The sequence below is a fragment of the Periplaneta americana genome, chromosome 3, assembly GCF_040183065.1.
Source record: "Periplaneta americana isolate PAMFEO1 chromosome 3, P.americana_PAMFEO1_priV1, whole genome shotgun sequence".
NCBI classification, from domain to species: domain Eukaryota; kingdom Metazoa; phylum Arthropoda; class Insecta; order Blattodea; family Blattidae; genus Periplaneta; species Periplaneta americana.
The window spans coordinates 80060381-80082694 of record NC_091119.1 but is presented as its reverse complement, the minus strand read 5'-3'; the positions used below and the strand labels follow the sequence as shown (position 1 = coordinate 80082694).

Below are 22314 nucleotides of genomic sequence, written 5' to 3'. Positions count from 1 at the left end.
GAACACAATTTGACAACACTGCTACAGACCATAAGTCTTCTATACTTGAAATGCTACTATTGTAAGCAATCCAGGGCTTGACTTATCGTCGACATGGTTGGCAAGTTGGTATAGCGCTGGCCTTCTATGCCCAAGGTTGCGGGTTTGATCCCGGGCCAGGTCGATGGCATTTAAGTGTGCTCATGTCAGTAGATTTACTGGCATGTAAAAGAACTCCTGCGGGACAAAATTCCGGCACATCCAGCGACGCTGATATAACCTCTGCAGTTGCGAGCGTCGTTAAATAAAACATAACATTTTTGACTTATCAAATAAACATGTCTAAATACACGTTAAATACAGTTCCAGAAGGCTGTGGTTTACATCTACGAACAAAACTCTTGATAATACTCTTTGCTGTGAAGGAATGTATAAACAAATTTTTACGGATCACATTTTTTCAGTGACGGTATGTCATTTTTCACTAACTGTATGTTTCCTGGCCATAGAAATCAGTGGCAGTATTCCATACCAGTGCATACCGTCTCACTTTCCTCACTATATATAAAAGTACAGAGTACTTTCAGCTGATTGCACAACTTATCTCAATTTGATGAAAAACTGAGATTGGCTGTTCTTGCATTAAGCCACAGAAATGTCACTATAGACTTCTTTCAATGAAAAATCCCAGGCTTGATCGAGACTCAATCAGGACTACTTACATGACAGGCAGAAGGTCTAGACCACTCGGACACCTTAGGACTTAAGCTAGGACATAAATCTTAATTGCAGTACTGCATCAGATATATCGGTATTCATAAATTTTCTGAAGTTCGATATTCCATTAAGTTTTTGTGTAACATTATTATATATAGAAATATTACTGTGTCTAAAATCAAGACAACATTTTCATTCACGATATTATACACATCGCATGGCTTACATCATCCCTTCAGATCATTTGTGATCTGATCACCTGTGATCTATTCTTATTATTCACCCTCTCCCAGACACCTCTCCTTTATTTCCTTCCCTCCTTCCTTCCAGAGCCAGTAAGTTGACTCCCATACTATATAAACAGCTTTCAAGATCCTATGTGAATTAATTCTTTGGAAATGGGAATTCCAATAGTTTTGATACTGGTGAATATATTCTAGAACTAACTCAGTTTTGAGTTCACTTAAAATATCAATATTACTTTTCAGATCACACTTCGTATATCCTGCTGTTCTGCACATGAATTGCATTCCAGAGACTGTTATTCTGCTCTCATAATTTTTCTTTAACGTCCATGCTTCACTGCCATAACTTAATATGGACTGCGCTAAGGTGTAGTGCAGGCATATTAAATTCTAATATGATTTTGGATAAGAGATGGTCTCATAACTCTATTAATCTTTACGTACATCATTCGTCCAACATTGCATACTGTGGAGTCCCGGCCATCAAGTCACTCAAATGAGTGCACTCCTTGTATGTTGATAGTTGATTTAATATGTGTGTTAATATGTAGCCTATGTCGAACATGGAGTAAGGTCACTAAGAGAAAATATCAAGAGAAAGAAATTCGATCCGGTGCTGTGGATTAAGCCTTGGCAGAGCTCAGTGGCTAGAGTGCCCAGTACGTAGAACTAGGGACCCGGGTTCGATCTCTGGCGCTGGAGCTAATTTTTCTCCACTAATAATCTACATATTAACAACACGCTAATCCCTTATTCATCTGTTGTAAAAAATCTTGGCTTCTTTTTTGATAATAATCTAAGTTGGAATTTTCAAGTTAAAGAAACGATAAAAAAAATCTGTTCCTCCATTCACTGTTTGAGTCGCTTGAGAAACTTCTTGCCCCAGCAACTAAAACTTGCCCTAGTACAAACCCTAGTAATGCCGCACTTCGATTATTGTGACGTTTTGTTAAGTGACCTAAGTTCTGAACTGTCAGTCAAGTTACAGCGAGCTCAGAATATGTGCGTCAGATACGTGTGCAACATCCGACGATATGATCACATATCACCATCCTTCGCAAGTCTTTCGTGGCTCCGACTTAAAGAACACAGAACTTTACACTCTTTGTCTTTACTCTTTCGAATTCTGCACACCTCAACACCAAATTACCTTTCATCTCGTTTCTCTTATCTATACTCTAACCACGACGTAAATACCAGATCACTTATCTGTGGCATGCTAAGTATACCTCTTCATAGAACAACTTGTTATTCATCATCTTTTACAGTATCCACCTCGCGTCAATGGAATTCCTTGTCACAAACTATTAGGGGCTGCAAGACAATAAACACATTTAAAAACAGCTTAAAAGATAACCTTATTAGCATTTCACTCCAATCATTGTGATTTAAACTATCACTGACTACATTGTTACTACTTTCTTTAGACATCACCCTGATAGTGCTGTATTTTCAAAATTGTCTCATAATAATCTCTTTCTATTATCTAATATTATTTGAAATATATTAACATTCTATGTATTTTAGCTTAATTCTGCTACACAGTTTATTTCAGTGTTTAATTAATAGTTCATAGTATTTTGTTGTTTAATTCGTAAATAACTCTTGTATACATGTAACTCTCATCTAAATCAAATTGTCGAATTCTTTGTTAAGTTCATGCATATGTATATATACTTTTTGCTGGTTGAGTGGAAGAGAAGGCCTTAAGGCCTTAACTCTGCCAGCTAAAATAAATCATTATTATTATTATTATTATTATTATTATTATTATTATTATTATTATTATTATATTAATAATGCCTGTTGTTCTGTTGTATCTAATGATTTTCTCTACTATGTCCTTTTCTTTCAGAATACAGAAATTATATCCTAGGTAAGAAAAAGAATTTAATCTCTCCAGTATCTTGTTATAAACACAAATTTTAGTTTGTACTCGTTCTTTAACACAAAATGCTATACTTTTTGTTTTGTGTATTGATATTTCCAAATTATATTTACTTGCTACTTGTTGTAAATTATAAATAAATCACTGATGCACTATTAAGTTATTTCAATAATAGATCTATGAAGGTCATCTTCTGAGAGTGCCAGAAGAGCTAAATTGTCTGCATATACAGTAGAACCTGTATCATCCGTGCTAATGAAGGGGGTGGACTGAACAGTTAATCGAAAAATCGGATAAACCGTGTCATGAAAGATTTTCATACACTAAATGCATAATACGTTGGCCTACAATTTTGTGATTTCCTTCATGGGCTTATGGTTACCGTGCTTTGTAGTGGATCAGGAGTTCACTAAAAGTTCGGTTGTCAATGATGGCTTCTGAAAACCCAAGGGTTGTTGGTTGATTGTCTGTGGAAATACAAGAATAGTAGAAGTCTCATGTTGGAGATTTACATACTTTATACACCTTATCCTTATTTTTTATTACATCACTTTCAGTTGTACTCACGTACTCTGAAGCAACATTAACCACAGTTTCTCCTTTCTCAATCCTCTCAAATATTTGTAATTTTTTCGATAATTAACACAATGCGTTATCTTTTGACAATTGCGGAAGACAGTCTGCATAGAAGTTATACATACAGCCACTCGAATAATAAGGATAAGGTCTAAATGGTACACGGATTTGTGAAAGTTCTTGGGGTAATTTCTTTGAAACCAGGTAGTGACTATTTTACAAGTAACTATTTCTATTGCCGACAGCAAAGCATTCCTACTAAGTAAGTATATACTGTGTAAGGATAAACGTACTTACTTACTTACAAATGGCTTTTAAGGAACCTGAAGGTTCATTGCCGCCCTCACATAAGCCCGCCAGCGGTCCCTATCCTGTGCAAGATTAATCCAGTCTCTATCATCATACCCCACCTCCCTCAAATCCAGTTTAATATTATCCTCCCATCTACGTCTCGGCCTCCCTAAAGGTCTTTTTCCCTCCGGTCTCCCAACTAACACTCTATATGCATTTCTGGATTCGCCCATACGTGCTACATGCCCTGCCCATCTCAAACGTCTCGATTTTATGTTCCTAATTATGTCAGGTGAAGAATACAATGCGTGCAGTTCTGTGTTGTGTAACTTTCTCCATTCTCCTGTAACTTCATCCCGCTTAGCCCCAAATATTTTCTTTAGCACCTTATTCTCAAACACCCTGAACCTATGTTCCTCTCTCAGAGTGAGAGTCCAAGTTTCACAACCATACAGAACAACCGGTAATATAACTGTTTTATAAATTCTAACTTTCAGATTTTTGGACAGCAGACTGGATGATAAGAGCTTCTCAACCAAATAATAACATGCATTTCTCATATTTATTCTGCGTTTAATTTCCTCCCGAGTGTCATTTATATTTGTTACTGTTGCTCCAAGATATTTGAATTTTTCCACCTCTTCGAAGGATAAATCTCCAATTTTTATATTTCCATTTCGTACAATATTCTGGTCACGAGACATAATCATATACTTTGTCTTTTCGGGATTTACTTCCAAACCGATCGCTCTACTTGCTTCAAGTAAAATTTCCGTGTTTTCCCTAATCGTTTGTCTATTTTCTCCTAACATATTCACGTCATCCGCATAGACAAGAAGCTGATGTAACCCGTTCAATTCCAAACCCTGCCTGTTATCCTGAACTTTCCTAATGGCATATTCTAGAGCGAAGTTAAAAAGTAAAGGTGATAGTGCATCTCCCTGCTTTAGCCCGCAGTGAATTGGAAAAGCATCAGATAGAAACTGACCTATACGGACTCTGCTGTATGTTTCACTGAGACACATTTTAATTAATCGAACTAGTTTCTTGGGAATACCAAATTCAATAAGAATATCATATAATACTTCCCTCTTAACCGAGTCATAAGCCTTTTTGAAATCTATGAATAACTGATGTACTGTACCCTTATACTCCCATTTTTTCTCCATTATCTGTCGAATACAAAAAATCTGATCAATAGTCGATCTATTACGCCGAAAACCGCACTGATGATCCCCAATAATTTCATCTACATACGGAGTTAATCTTCTCAAAAGAATATTGGACAAAATTTTGTACGGCGTCAACAAAAGTGATATTCCTCGAAAGTTACTACAGTTGGTTTTGTCCCCCTTTTTAAAAACAGGTACAATTATGGACTCCTTCCATTGTTCTGGTACAATTTCCTTTTCCCAAATAGCAAGTACAAGTTTATAAATTTCGCTATATAATGCACTCCCACCCTCTTGTATTAATTCTGCTGGAATTTGATCGATACCTGGAGACTTGTACTTTTTCAGATTTTCTATCGCAATTTCGACTTCTGAAAGCGTGGGTTCGGGCATAAATGGCTCAGCAGTTTGTATTTCAATTTCGTCCCGATCATTTCTATTTGGCCTATGTACATTTAGTAGTTGCGCAAAATAGTTTTTCCATCTGTTTAGGATTGATGGAGAGTCTGCAAGCAAGTCACCATTCTCATCCTTGATCACGTTTACCCTTGGCTGATATCCGTTCTTAAATTCCTTTATACCCTTATATAAATCTCGAATGTTTTTATTCTTACTATTTGTTTCTACCTCATTCAGTTTTTCCTTCAAGTAACCTCTCTTTTTATTCCTAAGTGTACGACTTGCTTCCCGTCTTTCATTGAAATAAACGTACTTTTGGAAAATTACCTAGAAACATATTGTACATTACTTCATATTTTTTCTGCAGGAAAAAAAAAAACTAGGAAAAAAAAGTCGGATAATCCGAGAATCGGTTAATAGGTGACGGATAATCGGGGTTCTACTGTAGTATAGTGGGGATGCATGGAGTTAGTATATATAAAGAGCGGTCTACTGCACAGGGTATCAACATTGAAAACGTAACTCACGTGACTTTGGTATGTTGCAGATGATTCTGTAGTGTTTTTATATGTGAGGTCTTGCTTGTGATTCATTAATTATATATGTATTCAAAGTATGACAATAAGCTATTGTGAACCAATTATGGCAGCAGTGATGGCCAACTAGTGCTGTTGCTATGGATGCAAAGAAAAAGAAAATACCTGAAAGGAGAAAACGTATCATTTCATTCTTAACATAACCTCAACCTCACTTGTAAATATCATACTGAATTCTCACATAAACTAAATGATTTATCATCATCATTTATCTTTCATTTTTATAGTTTTTTAGAAATTTATTTCAAGATTTCATTTTCTCTTCCGTGATACTTTTCTAAAATATTGCTGATTTTTTCTTCCAGTTCTGAAGGTTTTTATGAGTTTTCTGTAGTTAATCTTCTTTGATCCCTGCTTTTCTTCAGTTCTTGTAATTTCTAAGTTCAAAATGGACATTAATGAGCATAGACCCCTTCCATTTGTAAACTAAAGACAAAAATACAATATTTAAACCAACAAAACAGTAGTTTCATTTTCTACACTGTGTTATGTATTCTTCGTGCATTTTTTTATTGTACGAATGCATTTCTCTACGAATTTTCCCCTTTTTAAGTAATCCCAAATGTTTTTTGTCCTAAAATCATATTGATGATGAGTGTTCAATATTAGCCATTTGGTTTTCATACATTAATGATATGGATAAGGCTACTTTCCAGTTGAGACAACAACGGGACTAGTAAATCCAATATTTTGTTCATGATTTTTTCAGGATATCGATAAATCCTCTTCTTTGATTATGCTCACGACAAAATTATCAGTACCAACTTAATAACGTGACATACACTCTCAAATTTTACAGTTTGTGAAAGTTCATACCAATATAAAAATAAATATTGTGACAGCGACGTGAGATTCGAACTCACGACCAGCGTCCCGCAAGAGAGAAGATCGCGCGTGAGTCGCGGAGCACTGAGGGACGGCGCGCGGCGGAGAGAAGAGAGGGGAAAGGGCCTATGCGGCGAGGGAGTTTGCGCGCGCATCTGGTGCTGGCAGAGAGGAGAGGGATCTGGATTGTTCTCTGGAGTACTATGTCTGGATACGCGTGGAACTTTCCAGGCTACGTCGCTGTGGTTATAAAAGAAGAAACGCGAGTGAACTCGGACAGAGTGTGTGATTCATGATTAGTTCAGTCAGTAAGCCAGTGAACAGAGCAAGCCAGCCAGTCTTGTGTACCGGAGTTCGACTTGAGTGTGCATCCGCAACTGTGTCAATATCCGAAGGCCTGAGTTCGAGTGCAGTGGACTGTAGTTGGAGGGACCTGAGTTAGAGTACAGTGGGCTGTCTCTGAAGGTCTGTGGTTCGAGATACTGTGAACTCGAGTGACTGTGCTAGAAGAACTGTGAACTGAGAACTGACAGTTCTGACTTGTAAATAGTGCTTTGTAAATATTAGTTAAGATTAACAGTTCATTGTTGTTCGTAATAGACCAAGTAAATTGTCATTGTCGTCAGTGGAATGCTATAACGAATACTGTGTTGAGTGAAAATCCTATTGTTGATGAGAGCGTTAATTGTGAATTGTAGAAAGGAATTATTATTGTTGAGTTGAAATAAATTTACAATATAAAGGACGCTCAACATTTTAGAAAATCGTTTATATTTACAATTTACTTACCAATGGTTTTTAAGGAACCCGGAGGTTCATTGCTACCCTCATATAAGCCTGCCATCGGTCCCTATCCTGAGCAAGATTAATCCAGTGTCTACTATCATATCCCACCTCCTTCAAATATACTTTTATATTATCCTCCCATCTACATCTCGCCTGCCCGAAGGTTGAAAACAGATTATTGTTCATACTTACTTACTGGCTTTTAAGGAACCCGGAGGTTCATTGCCGCCCTCACATAAGCCTGCCATTGATTCCTATCCTGAGCAAGATTAATCCATTCTCTATCATCATATCCCACCTCCTTCAAATCCATTTTAATATTATCTTCCCATCTATGTCTCGGCCTCCAAAAAGGTATTTTTCCCTCCGGCCTCCCAACTAACACTCTATATGCATTTCTGGATTCGCTCATACGTGCTACATGCCCTGCCCATCTCAAACGTCTGGATTTAATGTTCCTAATTATGTCAGGTGAAGAATACAATGCGTGCAGTTCTGTGTTGTGTAACTTTCTCCATTCTCCTGTAACTTCATCCCTCTTAGCCCCAAATATTTTCCTAAGAACCTTATTCTCAAACACCCTTAACCTATGTTCCTCTCTCAAAGTGAGAGTCCAAGTTTCACAACCATACAGAACAACTGGTAATATAACTGTTTTATAAATTTTAACTTTCAGATTTTTTGACAGCAGACTGGATGATAAAAGCTTCTCAACCGAATAATAACAGGCATTTCCCATATTTATCCTGCGTTTAATTTCCTCCCGAGTATCATTTATATTTGTTACTGTTGCTCCAAGATATTTGAACTTCTCCACCTCTTCAAAAGATAAATTTCCAATTTTTATATTTCCATTTCGTACAATATTCTCGTCACAAGACATAATCATATACTTTGTCTTTTCGGGATTTACTTCCAAGCCTATCTCTTTACTTGCTTCCAGTAAAATTCCCGTGTTTTCCCTAATTGTTTGTGGATTTTCTCCTAACATATTCACGTCATCCGCATAGACAAGCAGCTGATGTAACCCGTTGAATAAAAAAGAAAATTCTGAAACTAAACAATGAAATAGTATATAATAAATAACGCAGAACTGTAAGTGAAGATAGTTTGAAAAAATTGGATAAACTTCTGTTCATAGTTTGGGTTTGAAGGGAAGAGAAAGTGAAGTTACAAACTGCTTTGCTGTAGGTTACAAATAAAATGTTAGATAATTGTATAGAAGTCTCGTTGCATTACAATAATGACTAGGTAGGGCAATGAAAACATTTTCATTTAACAAGGTATTAAGAGTAGGCCTATGAAGTAGTTATAAGAGTACAATCAACTAGTTTCATTATAGTGTATATGAGTCACTTAGAATCAAACTTCACTTTCTCTAAATTATGAATTATGGGATTAAGACAGGTATCAGTGTGAAATTTTTCAGGGAATGTGATAAACTGCTCGTATGGAGTCAACTCGCAATTTATCTACCTTAACTTTAGTACCCAGTAAAATCACAGTTTTGAGTCTAACTGCAAAGTTTTTCGTCTTTCTCGAAAAATCAGATTTTTTTTATAAAGTGCAGTTTGAGTTCATTCTAGGTGACTAATACATGCGATATCATGATTATTATTATATTATTATTATTATTATTATTATTATTATTATTACTGTATAAAGCACGCATAACTGTTCAATTTGTTTCTCTTCTTATAATGATACATCAGGCCACATTCTCCTTTCCATCAATTCTTCACCAGCATGGTTTTACAAAGAGACTAATATTACGATGAACTATTACCACATTAATAATGAAGTGACATGAAAAACTCTGAATACAAGTCTGAAGGTCAATTAAATCGGAAAGTAAGCAGACCAGTGGTCTTATACCAAGTTGGGCATTAAGTTTAATAAATAATATATACCCGTATTCTTGGATGAATCCTGCCTGGAACTAGTGTTACGGAATGCGCGATGGTTCGAGTCCTCAAGGGGAAAAAATTTTCTCATGAAATTTCGGCCACTGTATGGGCCCGGTGCCCACCCAGCATCGTGATGCACTTGGGGAGCTACGATAGGTAGCGAAATCCGGTTACGCAAACCAGCTATAACGGTTGGGGGGCTCATCGTGCTAACCACACGATACCTCCATTCTGGTTGGATGATCGTCCACCTCTGCTTCGGCATGTGGCCGTGAGGCCAGCAGCCGGCTGGTCGGTCTTGGCCCTTTGTGGGCTGTAGCGCCACGGATTATTATTATTATTATTATTATTATTATTATTATTATTATTATTATTATTATTATTATTGGATGAATAGCGGAAGTTTAAACAATGAGTGAACTTCATTAATTCTAGATATAATAGGAACAACGTAATATTTCTACTTATTGTACTAGATCAAAAAAAATCACAGTATTTCCTATGAAAAATCTTTACGCGCGTATGTCAGTCAACAAAAATCGGCTGCGTTCGTCCCTAAGTCACGTGACTCGTCAGTGTTTCGATGTTGATACCCCTTAGTAGCCTTCTGCGCTCTCTATATTATACTAACTCTATGGGTTCACGTAAGATTAGTTCCCAAGAAGGTAATATGGCCATCTTTTAAATGTCACCAACGTTACCAGATATCACCAAATATATACTGAAACAATAATAAATACGTATGTTTTATTTACTTTACTTTATTAATTTCTTTATCAATGATTGACTGATCTAATATTAAAAAGTAGCGTATTATGTCATTGGTTTCTAATATAAAAATTTATTTTGTTTCAGTACACGAAATGATTAGTGCAAATTCCGAAAATCGAATACCACTTTAAAATGTACATATTTATTAATTAGGCCTATTGCTGTATCATTTATTAATATTAATATCATTATTAATTATTAAATATGTTCAAATTTCAAATAACACTCGCTAGTAACTTTCGTTTCATGAATACTGGCAGTTCATTCAAAGGCAAACGATGCTGTTAACGTAACAGTTAAAAAGTAATTGCCAGTTGTAATATTTGTCAGTATCGAAGAAATTTTAAACAAAGTTGGAAATAGAAAATTCAACCTGCCAAAAAGGAAATCGCTATAATACATTAGTATATGTAGTAATAGAAAGAAAATGGTTAGCTTCAACCCTTAGGTATAAGCCCGGATCACATTGTACGGGCATAACAGATTGCTCAGCCTTATGAGCTTTGACGGCAATAACGTTTATCAATTTCACTATGATGCCATCTAGCTACTGCATATGAAGTCACACTATAGCTCTCATTTGAATTGTATGGAGCAACTGCACTTCCATCTAGCAGTCATTCCCAATCGACAGTGATGATCGTGGTGGTTGTTTTTTCTACATGTTACCATTTTTAACATGGGGATGGCCAATCTGATATAAATGTGATCAGGAGAATAAGTAAGAAGCCTGGACTATAATAGGTTCCTTACGAAATTAAGATATTGGTAGTCTATTTATTAAATCTGTTTAGCTGTTTGTAACGATCCCAACAAGTAGGATAATCTTCTCACCGCACTTTTTGCTCATTTGAAGAGGAGATGTCGAGAATTACATTATGCTATTTATTACCAGCAATGGAGAATGTCCAGACATCTTATAAACAATCCACCATTGCTTTCTCGCTCATTCAGATCAGATCCTGTTCTCGCAAAATGAAAAGTATCTGTGCTGAGAAGCTTCTGCCCTTACATGGCCACCATCAACAGCACTTCGATTTTGAGCGACCTCAAATTTGTACATTTGGTGGTTTGAGTAATGTAGGAGTCAGCTACATATGTAACTCAAGAGCTAGCAAGCTGGTTCTCCATCCAGGTGGTCCTGGTTCGGTCCTGAGCCATGTCACATACGAGGCGCGTCCATAAAGTAACTTTCCGACTCGTCCCACAGCTAGCAAACCATATGTTGCGCGAAGCGACTGCGTGTATATGATAGAGTAATGTCCTGACATGGCGCATGCGCTAGCGGAACTTCCCGAATGCTCTCAGTAGCTTCGTTGCATTGGTTGAAGATGGACGCTCCTATTCCAGCTCCCTCTGCGTGTAAAGTGCGATCAGTGATAAAGGTTTTGAATTCACAGGGCATAGCGCCAATTGAAATTTATCGTCAGCTGTGCCAGATCTATGGGCCTAACGTCATGAGCAAGCAGATGGTGCGTTGCTCCACAAGGTCGTCTGTGATGATGGTTGGCCTCCCACTGCGCTCCTCGTCATGCATATTTTGGCGTCCTGCTGAAAATTGTCTACAGCAGCAATGTCATGAGCAAGCACATGGTGCGTTGCTGCTGTAGACAATTTTCAGCAGGACTTCACACGGGAAGGGAGCTGGAATAGGAGTGTCCATCTTCAACCAATGCAACGAAGCTATTGAGAGCACTCGGGAAGTTCGGCTAGCGCATGTACCATGCCAGGACATTACTCTATCACGTACACGCAGTCGCTTCACGCAACATATGGTTTGCTAGCTGTGGGACGAGTGGGAAAGTTACTTTATGGACACGCCTCGTATTTGGTGAAAAAAATAGATGTTGCAGAGGGTTCTTCCCGACGTAATTCCGTTTTGCTATATCATTTCACCAGCACTCTGCACCTTCCCCTCATTTCCGATGCTGATATAGGAAAGTCTAGGGGCTTTGGGCACTGAGGTTTATCAGGTACTTGTTCGGAGATGAACCTGGCTCTGTCAGAGCTGAGACAAAATAGCCCACCTTTCAGCATTGAATTGACGAATGCCACCCAGCCACTTGGCGGATTTGGAAAATCATCGCATATAAATAGGGCGCACAATGGACCAATGTAACCCTAAGGCCCGGTTGCAGAAACGCAAATCAAATCAGTCCCTGATCGCCAATCAGTTGATGTCTGATTTATTTGATTGTTCATTGCGTTGCACAAACGTGAATCTCCAATCAACTTGTCTCAATTTACTAATTGCTGATTTGAGAAAGAAATACATTTGACAACAGCACTATTTAGCAACCACAGCCAATTTGATGCTCTTTAAAAGTAGGGCAACGAATGCATCAAGTGGGCGGTGACTAGGAAAACAAGTGAATGTTTTGCTGTTTTGTTGCTTTTTGTAGAAAGGAAACAGGCGGATTCTATTTGTATATAGACTACAATATAGTGAAAAAAAAAATTAAGCAAACAAAAAAAAACAAAAAGACGTGAGGGGGCTTCTGTTGTGGGATTTGCTAGGAGAGTCGACAAGAAATTGGAATATGCATAGCCTCCATAACCCAAAATAATTCCATTTCCCATCTCTCTGTTTACAAATGGAGCTCGTAACCCACTCGTTAAAAATACAGTATTGTGTTGTCATGTGTAGAACCCTGCCAACGGGCTACAACATTCCAGAATTGCAGTGATGGTGTAGACTACACATTGCCTGTATATTCACAGAAAAGAAACCTTTTCTACTTCGATAAAGTTCGGCATCATTTCAACCAGGGGATTGGACGGGGATGTGAGCAGTCTATACAACCAATATTAGGCTACTCTTGAAAATCCTGACATGGCTGAAAATTCTCTCTGGATTTCAAATCGTTCCCTGTTTGAAGTTTGGGGATTTATGAGACCGCCTGAAAAATTCCAACAGCATAAAATATCAGCATTATTAGAACTTGGTTCATTGGAGAAAGTGGAAGGTTTCGATTTGTCTGTCTGCATATATTTGTTTCAATTTTTGAAAGTAACAAAACACACGAATCCTTACTTAACCAAAATCTTTGCTCAAATTCTCTATTATTATACATAAAAATAATTCATGTCTATCACGGAAACGCCTTCTTCTTAATAATATTTTTTTTCATTCTAAAATTTCTTCATCAGAAGAATCCATTATGTCGAAAACAATATTGTTACAATGTAACTATTTACTATATACATTACAGTAACTGCATTATAAACAGAACAACATAAATAGCCTACTTGATCGATGATCAGTGACTTAACCAGCAAAAATCTGTTTATCAAATCTGATGGAAGACTGATCTCCGATCAAACACTGATTGTTCTTTCTGCAACAGAAATAGAACTGATGGCCAATCAAACCCTTCTTAATTGCCAATCATATTTTGATCGGTGTTTCTGCAACCGGACCTAAGTGGAAGTATCTGTTCCAGGTCTGATTCTCAAAAAGCCGAGCCAAATGTACGAGTTACTGAGGAGCTGATGGACATCAAAATGGGATCATATGAGTGACCTCAGTGCTCGTAGATTTGTGCCACACTCTACCCTTTGCAATCCAGTTATGTTTGGCATAACAAATTGAGACGAGAAGATATTCCGATACGACGCAGAGGATGGAACGAAATATCTATACGCGGTTGAAGAATCCAGATGTCTAAAGTCCCATAACAATAAAAACAAGTTTCGTCAACACACAGAATTGTCGATATACTAGGGGTTTAATATTAATTCGTGTTTACCTGTAAGACGAGAGCCGGAGGTCGGATTGTTGTTGATGGATTCAACTGAGTCGTTCTTGTTGAACCCCAGCGACCAAGAGGTGCAGGAGTCACAGCCGTCAGCAGAGCGTGTTAGGAGGCGACAGCAGGTCCAGCGCTTGCCGTTCCAAAGTCCAATGTGGTACCGTTCACTCAGGCACGAGTTCTCAGAACACACTGTAACACACGAAGTAAATGTAATCTTAATTATACCCTATTAAATTACAGAATCTATTCGGGAGTACACTTGGTCAAAATGAAAGTGGTCGGTCTCTTGAGCAGTGAAAATTTTCTATGTCCCTTTGGGTGAACGCAGAGTTCACTATCGTAAACCCCTGTGCGCCGCTTTAGTTAACTCCATAATATAAGGCGCTGATTTGGGCTACCTCCACAGCATGCATTCTCCGTAGAGAATTTTTTGTTTTGTCCTTTCATTTATTTTTTACAACTCCTTTTAGTGTAATATAATCAAATAATTTTGCTTAACTGTTAATTCATGTTACTTACAGATAATTACAAACTTGGTGAAAATTTGTGGTTATAATTCTAGGAAATCAGGATATATTTTGTCATCACAATTATAGTTTTTCTTCTTGTTTACAATTACTACGTTTAGGCCCTGATGATCACGGATTTAGATCAGTATGATAATCATATTTCCTGTAGCAGAACTTGCTAATTAATTATTGCCAATTATTTAACACTTCATGAAATTGATACTAAAACTATGTGTTGTACTAGTAGATTATATTGTAAATCTCGTCTGTATATATTTCATCTAGACTGTGGCTATAAATTAAGATTTTATAATAGTATTAAGTTTTTTGACTTGTTCCATATTCTAGCTGTAAGCATGTATGAATACCATGGAATGTTAATAAATACAACACAATACAATACAACCGTCAACATATTATTTCGTGAATATTTCTTAGGCAATAGAGTGTAAAGCAGCAGGGATTAATAAAATAATTAATCTCCACAGCATGCTTGGCGTGGATCAGCAGTTAAGCTACTGAATTTCTATGCAGACAGTTCGAGTTCGAATCTCCGTAGTGAATTTTTTGTTTTGTCCTTTTATTTTTTACAACTCTTTTTAGTGTAGGTAATATAATCAAATAATTTTGCTTATGTTTATTCATGTTACAGATAATTACAAAATTGGTGAAAACTTGTGGTTATAATTCCAGGAAATCAGAATATATTTTGCCATCAGAATTATGGTTTTTCTTCTTGTTTATAATTACTACGTTTAGGCCCTCATGATCATGGATTTAGATTAGTATAATAATCATAATCCCTGTAGCACAACTTGCTAATTAATTATTACCAATTATTTCACCGTCACCATAGGGTTCAGAGCCATAGTGGGCCAAGCGCTATTTACTAAAACAATAGAAAACAAGGGTTAAAATGAAGTTATTACCATAATTCAATGGAAACATATAGCAAGTAATATAAAATATACATATTCAAATTAAATGATATGTCAAGCTTTATTAAACTATGGTATTCACTTAACTTTAACTCTTGCTTTCTCCGTTTTTAATAAATAGCGCTTGGCCCACTATGGCTCTGAACCCTTCATTTTACTGAATGTTCCTTAAGCAATGAGTACAAAGCAGTGATGATTAATAAATAATTAACACAGCATTTTAATATGAAAGCCCCTAATTGTCGTCTTTAGAGTTACTTCCATCTAACGTCAAAAGTTTCTATTAACATGAAAAAAATAATAAAGCGAAAAGTATTCTAAGGATAAAAAAAATGACGAAAACCTGTTATATTTTCATTGATGCATTTAAAAAAAAAAGTACAATAACTCCATGAAAATTTGAACTTGCAACCTCACGAATTCTTAGCTAACGCTCTACTAACTACGCTAAGAGTGTCACTACAGTCAGAATGGCATTGTAACGAGCAATGGTCGTACTCCACTTGAGAACCTGTTATATAGTACTGTATATAGTGTTTATGTTACAATACTCACTGTTTAAACACTTTGAACGATTTGTCTGTTTTAAATCTCATTTGAGGCACTCAGAAGCAAAGTGATACAAGTGACATTTAGTAAATTTTGAAATAATGACTTTGAAGTTGAAAAGAAAATTAAAAAATCTCTTACAGGACTATGCTGCTGCAAATTTACAGTAGTATATGTTGGTACCTATATTTTTTAACTTCTAAATAGAAATTATCTATTCTGAAACAGTTTAGGTAAAATAGGGTCCTAGAGTCACTCGTATTATTTTGCCACGAAAATTTTTTTGTGGAGAAGTAATATAAGTGCAACGGTTTTCAGTATTTGTATATTATTTAAAGCAAGAACAACAACACTGCTTACAACATTGAAACATTCCTGTCTTAACAGCATTTGAGCTTCCTTATTATCATACGTATTATAACACAAAATGTGTCTGTATAACCGAAAGAATCAATCTTTATAATAAATCCAGCTGTTTGCTGACAACATAAAGTCCACTATAGTCCACTGTAGTCTTTTCAAATCTTGTTTTTCATGAGAAATGAGGGGTATTTTGATCGGTGTTCATTATAGATGCCTGTTGCTAGTAGCCAGAGTTGGGGTATAGTCAATATATACTGCAGGGCTGTGTCTTCTGCAACTGGTATTGATGATTTCAATTTACTTTTTTTTATGTTTTATGGATGTTCTGGTTCTTGTTAAAAATGTTTGGACATGTCTGGGTAAGTTTTTGTACATTTCCAGGTTATTTGGTTTGGACTGTAAAATTTTTCCTTTGTTAGAAGAGACCCAATTGTTGATTCATAGGTTTATAAAATGAGACTTTACTGAAGCAAAGACATTGGATAGAGATATCACTTGAAGAGGTCTTGGTTGCAAATATGTTGTCTGTTTTGCAACGTTATCGACTTTCTCGTTTACAGGTATACCACAATGATTAGGTATTCATTGAAATGTTATTTCCTTTTGGATTTTTTTTTTAGTTTATTTAGTTGTTTCTGAAGTGGGATAATTCTATGTGCATAAAGATTTGGTACATATTTGATTATATTAAATATAGCCCCCTTGGTGTCGGTAAGTATGCAAATAGATTTTTCAGAAATTTGAGTAACACACTGAAAAGCAGCATTAATAGCTAACAATTCAGTGTCAAGACTGGAGGAGGATGAACATGGTACAAAGTAACTTTCTTGATATTTTGTAATATAATACCCTGCTCCTGATGTCCCATGATCAGGGGTCATAGATCCATCTGTATAAATTTGAAGGTGATCTTTATATGTGCTGCCGATTAGTTCCATGGCATCTCACTTAAGAATGTATTGAGGATCATTTTTGGAATGATTTTCTGGAATTTGTATGCTATGTTCTGGAATTACCCATTTCCATGGAGGAATTTCGTTCACAACTGGAGTTTTAGCAGTGAGTGTGTCTGTGATATAGACTGGTATTTCTTCTTTGTTTATTTTGTAGAAATTACACGGATATTATCTGACAGTTTTGAACAACATCTGAGATCTGGATGAGGCTTGCAATTTTAAATGTATTTTTAGATCCTTTTGTAATAAATAATGTCCGATTGGTTGAATATTTCATTCAATTTCTAGGGCAACAGTTGATGTGATTTTTGGTACTCTGAAAGAAGAGGTTTAAGAAAATTTTTAATTTTAATTTAATTTTAAATGAAATTCAGCCTTAGTCGCTGTTCATTACGTCATTAGCCTCATCTGAAGAAGTCACATCTCTCTCTGCTACAACATCTGTGTTTCTGACATGAAATACATCTGTAGGACTCCTACCACAAGTATTCCTTGAACTTCCTCTTCCACGTCCACGTTCTGCAGTTCTTATTATAGGCCCCTCCTCATGCTACAGATCATCAAAGAAAGAGTGGTGTGTGAGTGGAATGAATTTCTTTAGATATTGCAAGTTGCTCCACTTAGCAAAATTTATCGTTATTGGATCACTGTATAGTTGGCCCAGCTCAATGTGTGCTGGCATTCCACGAAGATGTTTCGAATATGTAATATATTACCTCTCTCCATTATGGCAAATTCATTAGTCATAAACAGAAGAAACGCAACAACAATATGTAAACAACGCACTTGTATTAGTTTGCCTTTCAGTCAAAACTCTCTATGCATTGTAATACAAGAGTAAGGTGAATATGGAGCAGCACTGACTGGAACTGCAGTTATATTACTTTTTCTCTGAACAGAAGTGACGTTAAGAATTTAGAATATACACTTATCTCACTTTTTAAAAAAATGTCACTTGTATCACTTTGCTTCTGGTGCCTCATATATGAATTATTTTCTCGGAAGATTTTAGTGATTAATAGTTGTGTTCCATATTATAACTACTATAAGAATATACGAAATCTTTTGAACAAAGCCTGGGTGTCCCTAGCGCTCACGGAAATACCCGATTCGAACTTAGTCTCTCAGATGCCGGCCACTTTCATTTTGACCAAGTGTACAAACAACATGTGGGGAAAGTGAAGCGCCAATGGAAGAAATGGCTGAGAAAATCCAAGTACAGTATTTGGCAGTAAGTTACTCCTCTGAAGTTCTGTTCCTTACAAGTTCTCACGGACTAAGCAGGCGGTACAATCTCTACTTCTCGTGGTGACAAATCTTCACTGTTCACAATGAGGATGTAAATCCAATAGGCCTATTCTAAATAAAAACAGAGGAGATACTATTCGTGTGTATTTTTCGAGCAGTTCGTGTTGATCAAAAGCTGTAGAGCCTATGTCGTAACAGATTTTAAAGAACAATTAAAATAAACATAGTCGTCCCCGGTGGTCTACTGGTTACTATGCCATCTGTTGGATCCTACTTCCGAGGTTCGCGGGTTTAAACCCCGCCGAGAACGATGAAGTTAAAGGGCGATAAAATTCTTAGCAAGGCTTCCTCCTGGAGGGAAGGAGAGATGTGGCTCGTGGGTAGCATATTTACGGCATGCAAAAGAACCGAGGGCTCCAAGCAAGATCTCTCAGTCATTTCTCACCCACGTTGAATCTCGATGATGAATACATTCCGGAGTTGAAAGAAAATACTGCTACCATTACTACTAAATGAAATGCAAATATGTTTCCCTTATCTGGTAAGCAATTTAATCAAAGCCACAATTTAAAAAGTACCTATTACAAGTGTGATTACAATTGAATCAGGAATTTGCAAAGGGACCAAGTCCGAAAAAAGTAAATTTTAAGAAAACAACAAAAACATTTTGTATGGATCTTGATGTATGATAGTCAAAACATGTTGATACACAATTTATTTTATTTATTTATTTAATAATAACATATAAATAAAAACGTTAAATTAAATGTGTACATTCTATAGGACTTGGTTCCTTTTAATGCTGAAATCCGAGAAGAGTATATGGAGAGTCAGGAATGGGTATAAACTCAATTTGCAAAAAAATATGGACTTAGTCACTTCTGCAAATTCCTGATTCAATTATAGTAACAGTAGTTATTACGCTTGTTTCTAGTTCTTCCTGTTTTTAGAGTTTAATTGATGAATACTAGACATTATTATTATTATTATTATTATTATTATTATTATTATTATTAAAACTAATTATTATCACCACTATTAATTTATTAATAATAATTTAACTAACTGAACTTTAGCAATGTGACAAGTCATTCTTTTGATTTCGAACGCACAATTGAATATTTAAATAACAATAGTGGACTTTCATCCTCTTTTGACATATGGAAATAAGTTGAAAGTTTTATATCAGTAATATTAATTTTCCAGTTCACGGAAATAGGGAAAAATGTCTGGTCTATACATAGCTTCAACTACGGTTTAAAGCTACAGAGTGATTCACGAGGATTTACCGTCCTTTACGGACCTTATTTCCGAAGACATTCTGAGCAAAAAATGTCATAGGTCCTATTCTCAATATTTACAGAGTTACGTTTCGTTTTTGGAACGCATTGCTGTGAACGCGTGATCTTGGTCAGCGTGCAGTAAGCAGCTAACGCGAGCGCTACGGAAATCAAAGATAGTTTATGCAGTTACGTAGAGCGACGAGTGCCGTTCACAAGCGTGCGGCCAAGTGTACTCAAGCCGTCAAGCGGACGGCGACATTTTTTAAAATGTGTTGTAAACTCTCCAAGACTGTAAATTAGGATGCAAAATTGAACTGCAATTAATTAAGTCCGTGAAAGTGGTGTGATTTGTAATAATTGTTGTGATAAGTGCGTAAGAATAATGTAATTTTCTAGTTTAAAATAGAAAAAGATGTCTGTACGAAGCAACTAAGGAGTTCACAGGACATTTTTACTTCATAATACTTGCCAATTAAAGAAATTATACTTATGAATGGTTCATTCTCTATTTGTATTATTCTTCTACCTTCAAACTAAAGAAAAAAACTTATTTTACAAACAACTTTAAATTAGTGTAACTCTGAAAATATTGAGAATAGGAACTATGTTGATACGACATTTTTTGCTCAAAATGTCTTGAGAAAGGACGGCAAATCCTTGTGAATCACTCTGTATATGATTTCCTTTCTCATTACCTTGATTTAGAAAATATAAGTACAATTGGATTTAAACTCAAAATAAAAGAAATGGTTAAGAAAAATTAACATGGGGTGGATAATTAATTTCTAAAATGCTAATCTTATTACTTATTATCTTATTAATATTAGTTATGAACTAGTACAAATGTAATTACTTATTTTATCATATTACGTTTGTAATCTATACTATTTTTATTACTTAAATTTATTGTTTATTATTTCTTCTTTCTGCCTACCTACAATGCAATTTTCAATCCTCGAATACGAGCGTTGTCCATACTGGGATGAATTCATTTAGTTTAATTTAACTCGTATGTTCATTATTGTTTAATGTATTAAATGCATGTATGCATATCTGTATGTATGTGTGCGTGTGAGAGATTGTGTGCACGTGTGTGAAAAATATTAAGTTTATAGTTGACTGCAAAATCAAATATGAAAAAAAAAAAACACTGCGAATCCGAATGTATTAAAAATACGGGTTGCATAGGGCCACTGTAAACGGAGAAGAAAGCAATCGTACGAGTGTATTATTAATACGAGCAATAGTTTGGGCACATTTATTCTTAATGATGTAACAAGAATGACGATGTTCGAAAAATGGGATATACCTTCGCTTATGTCAAAAAATGGGTGGAGTCGTTAACTTGGCTTGGCTTTTACGAGGCTGGGCCTGGGACGGCCCTTGAGCTCCCTCTATGTGCGATGATTGTCCGAGTCCGACAGGTGGCCTGGATTGCAATAGGGATGCTGACACATAGACCATTCTGTCTCAGCTCCTGATAGAGGTACTGTCTTCCTCCGACGAGTTTAGCGCTGGGACCTGAGGTATTCTTGCCATCGGTGCGGAGGGGTTGCAGGTAGATTCTTTTGTTGCTACGGCCAAGCCGAGCCGAGCGGAGAGGGAAGTATTAAGCTCGATTCACATTATACGTCACATCACCGTCACGGACCATCACCGTCCAATGCAGACTCATTCACATTTAACGGCAAGTGACCGTCAGTTTGCCGCCATCAAGACTGTAGGAACTGTGCTCTCGAACAATGCCTATATTTAGCAAACAAAAACTTGAGATGATTGCTGTCTTGTTGGACGAAGAAGAGGCCGTAAGAAGAAAACGAAACAGAATATGGATGAAAGAAATGCTCAGAAAGAGGAAGAATATAGGTGAATATCATACACTATACCGACAGTTGGAGGATGATGAAAGTTGCTTCTATAAGTATTTTAGAATGTCAAAATATGTTTTATATTTTGCTTCAAAAAATAGAAATACAAATACAAAAACAAAACACAACATTTAGAGAAGCAATTTCAGCAAAAGAAAAGTTGATGGTTTGTTTAAGGTAAGTCCTTCTAGATTGTAGTCTAAACAATGAAGTGGAAAAGTAATTATGTCAATTAGAACAAATTATTGTTTGTCATTCCTTGCATAAAATCACTCACAGGAAAACGTTAATTATTCCACAGGGGAAAATTGTTAATAGTAGGTTTGAACTGATGATATTCCTGACACGTGTGATGGTGTAGGCGACGGTGTTTGCATAGTTGTCAGATCATGTGACGTAGTTGAGGTCGTCCTATAAGAAACCCTATCTGTTTGCAGCTGATTGTGCTGCAGCACGGGATGCTGATAGTGAGCTGGTGGTGCTGAAGAAATCGAAGGCTGCTCATTGCTTTGGGACTGGAACATCCTTTCTTGAATTTCTTCGTATTCAAGATTAGAAATTATATTGAAAATTTTTTATTTTGCCAGATTTTGTCTTAATGGTGAAAATTGTTTCACTGTGGCAGCTATGCCGTTGAAAAATGCATCTATTGGGTCCGCACTGCAGGTAGACGTCAATTGCTTTTATTTTTCA

General features: G+C 36.3%; 1 protein-coding gene across 9 annotated transcripts in view; it reads right to left on the bottom strand.

Annotated features, from left to right (window-relative positions):
- The window catches only part of Btk (tyrosine-protein kinase Btk29A), a 361167-nt gene that overhangs the window by 179718 nt on the left and 159135 nt on the right, over positions 1-22314 (bottom strand). For all 9 annotated transcript variants that reach the window (XM_069820854.1, XM_069820855.1, XM_069820852.1 and 6 more), the window contains one exon: positions 13902-14096. In XM_069820854.1, coding sequence (XP_069676955.1) covers positions 13902-14096 — 195 coding nt within the window. The remainder of the gene's footprint in view (positions 1-13901; positions 14097-22314) is intronic.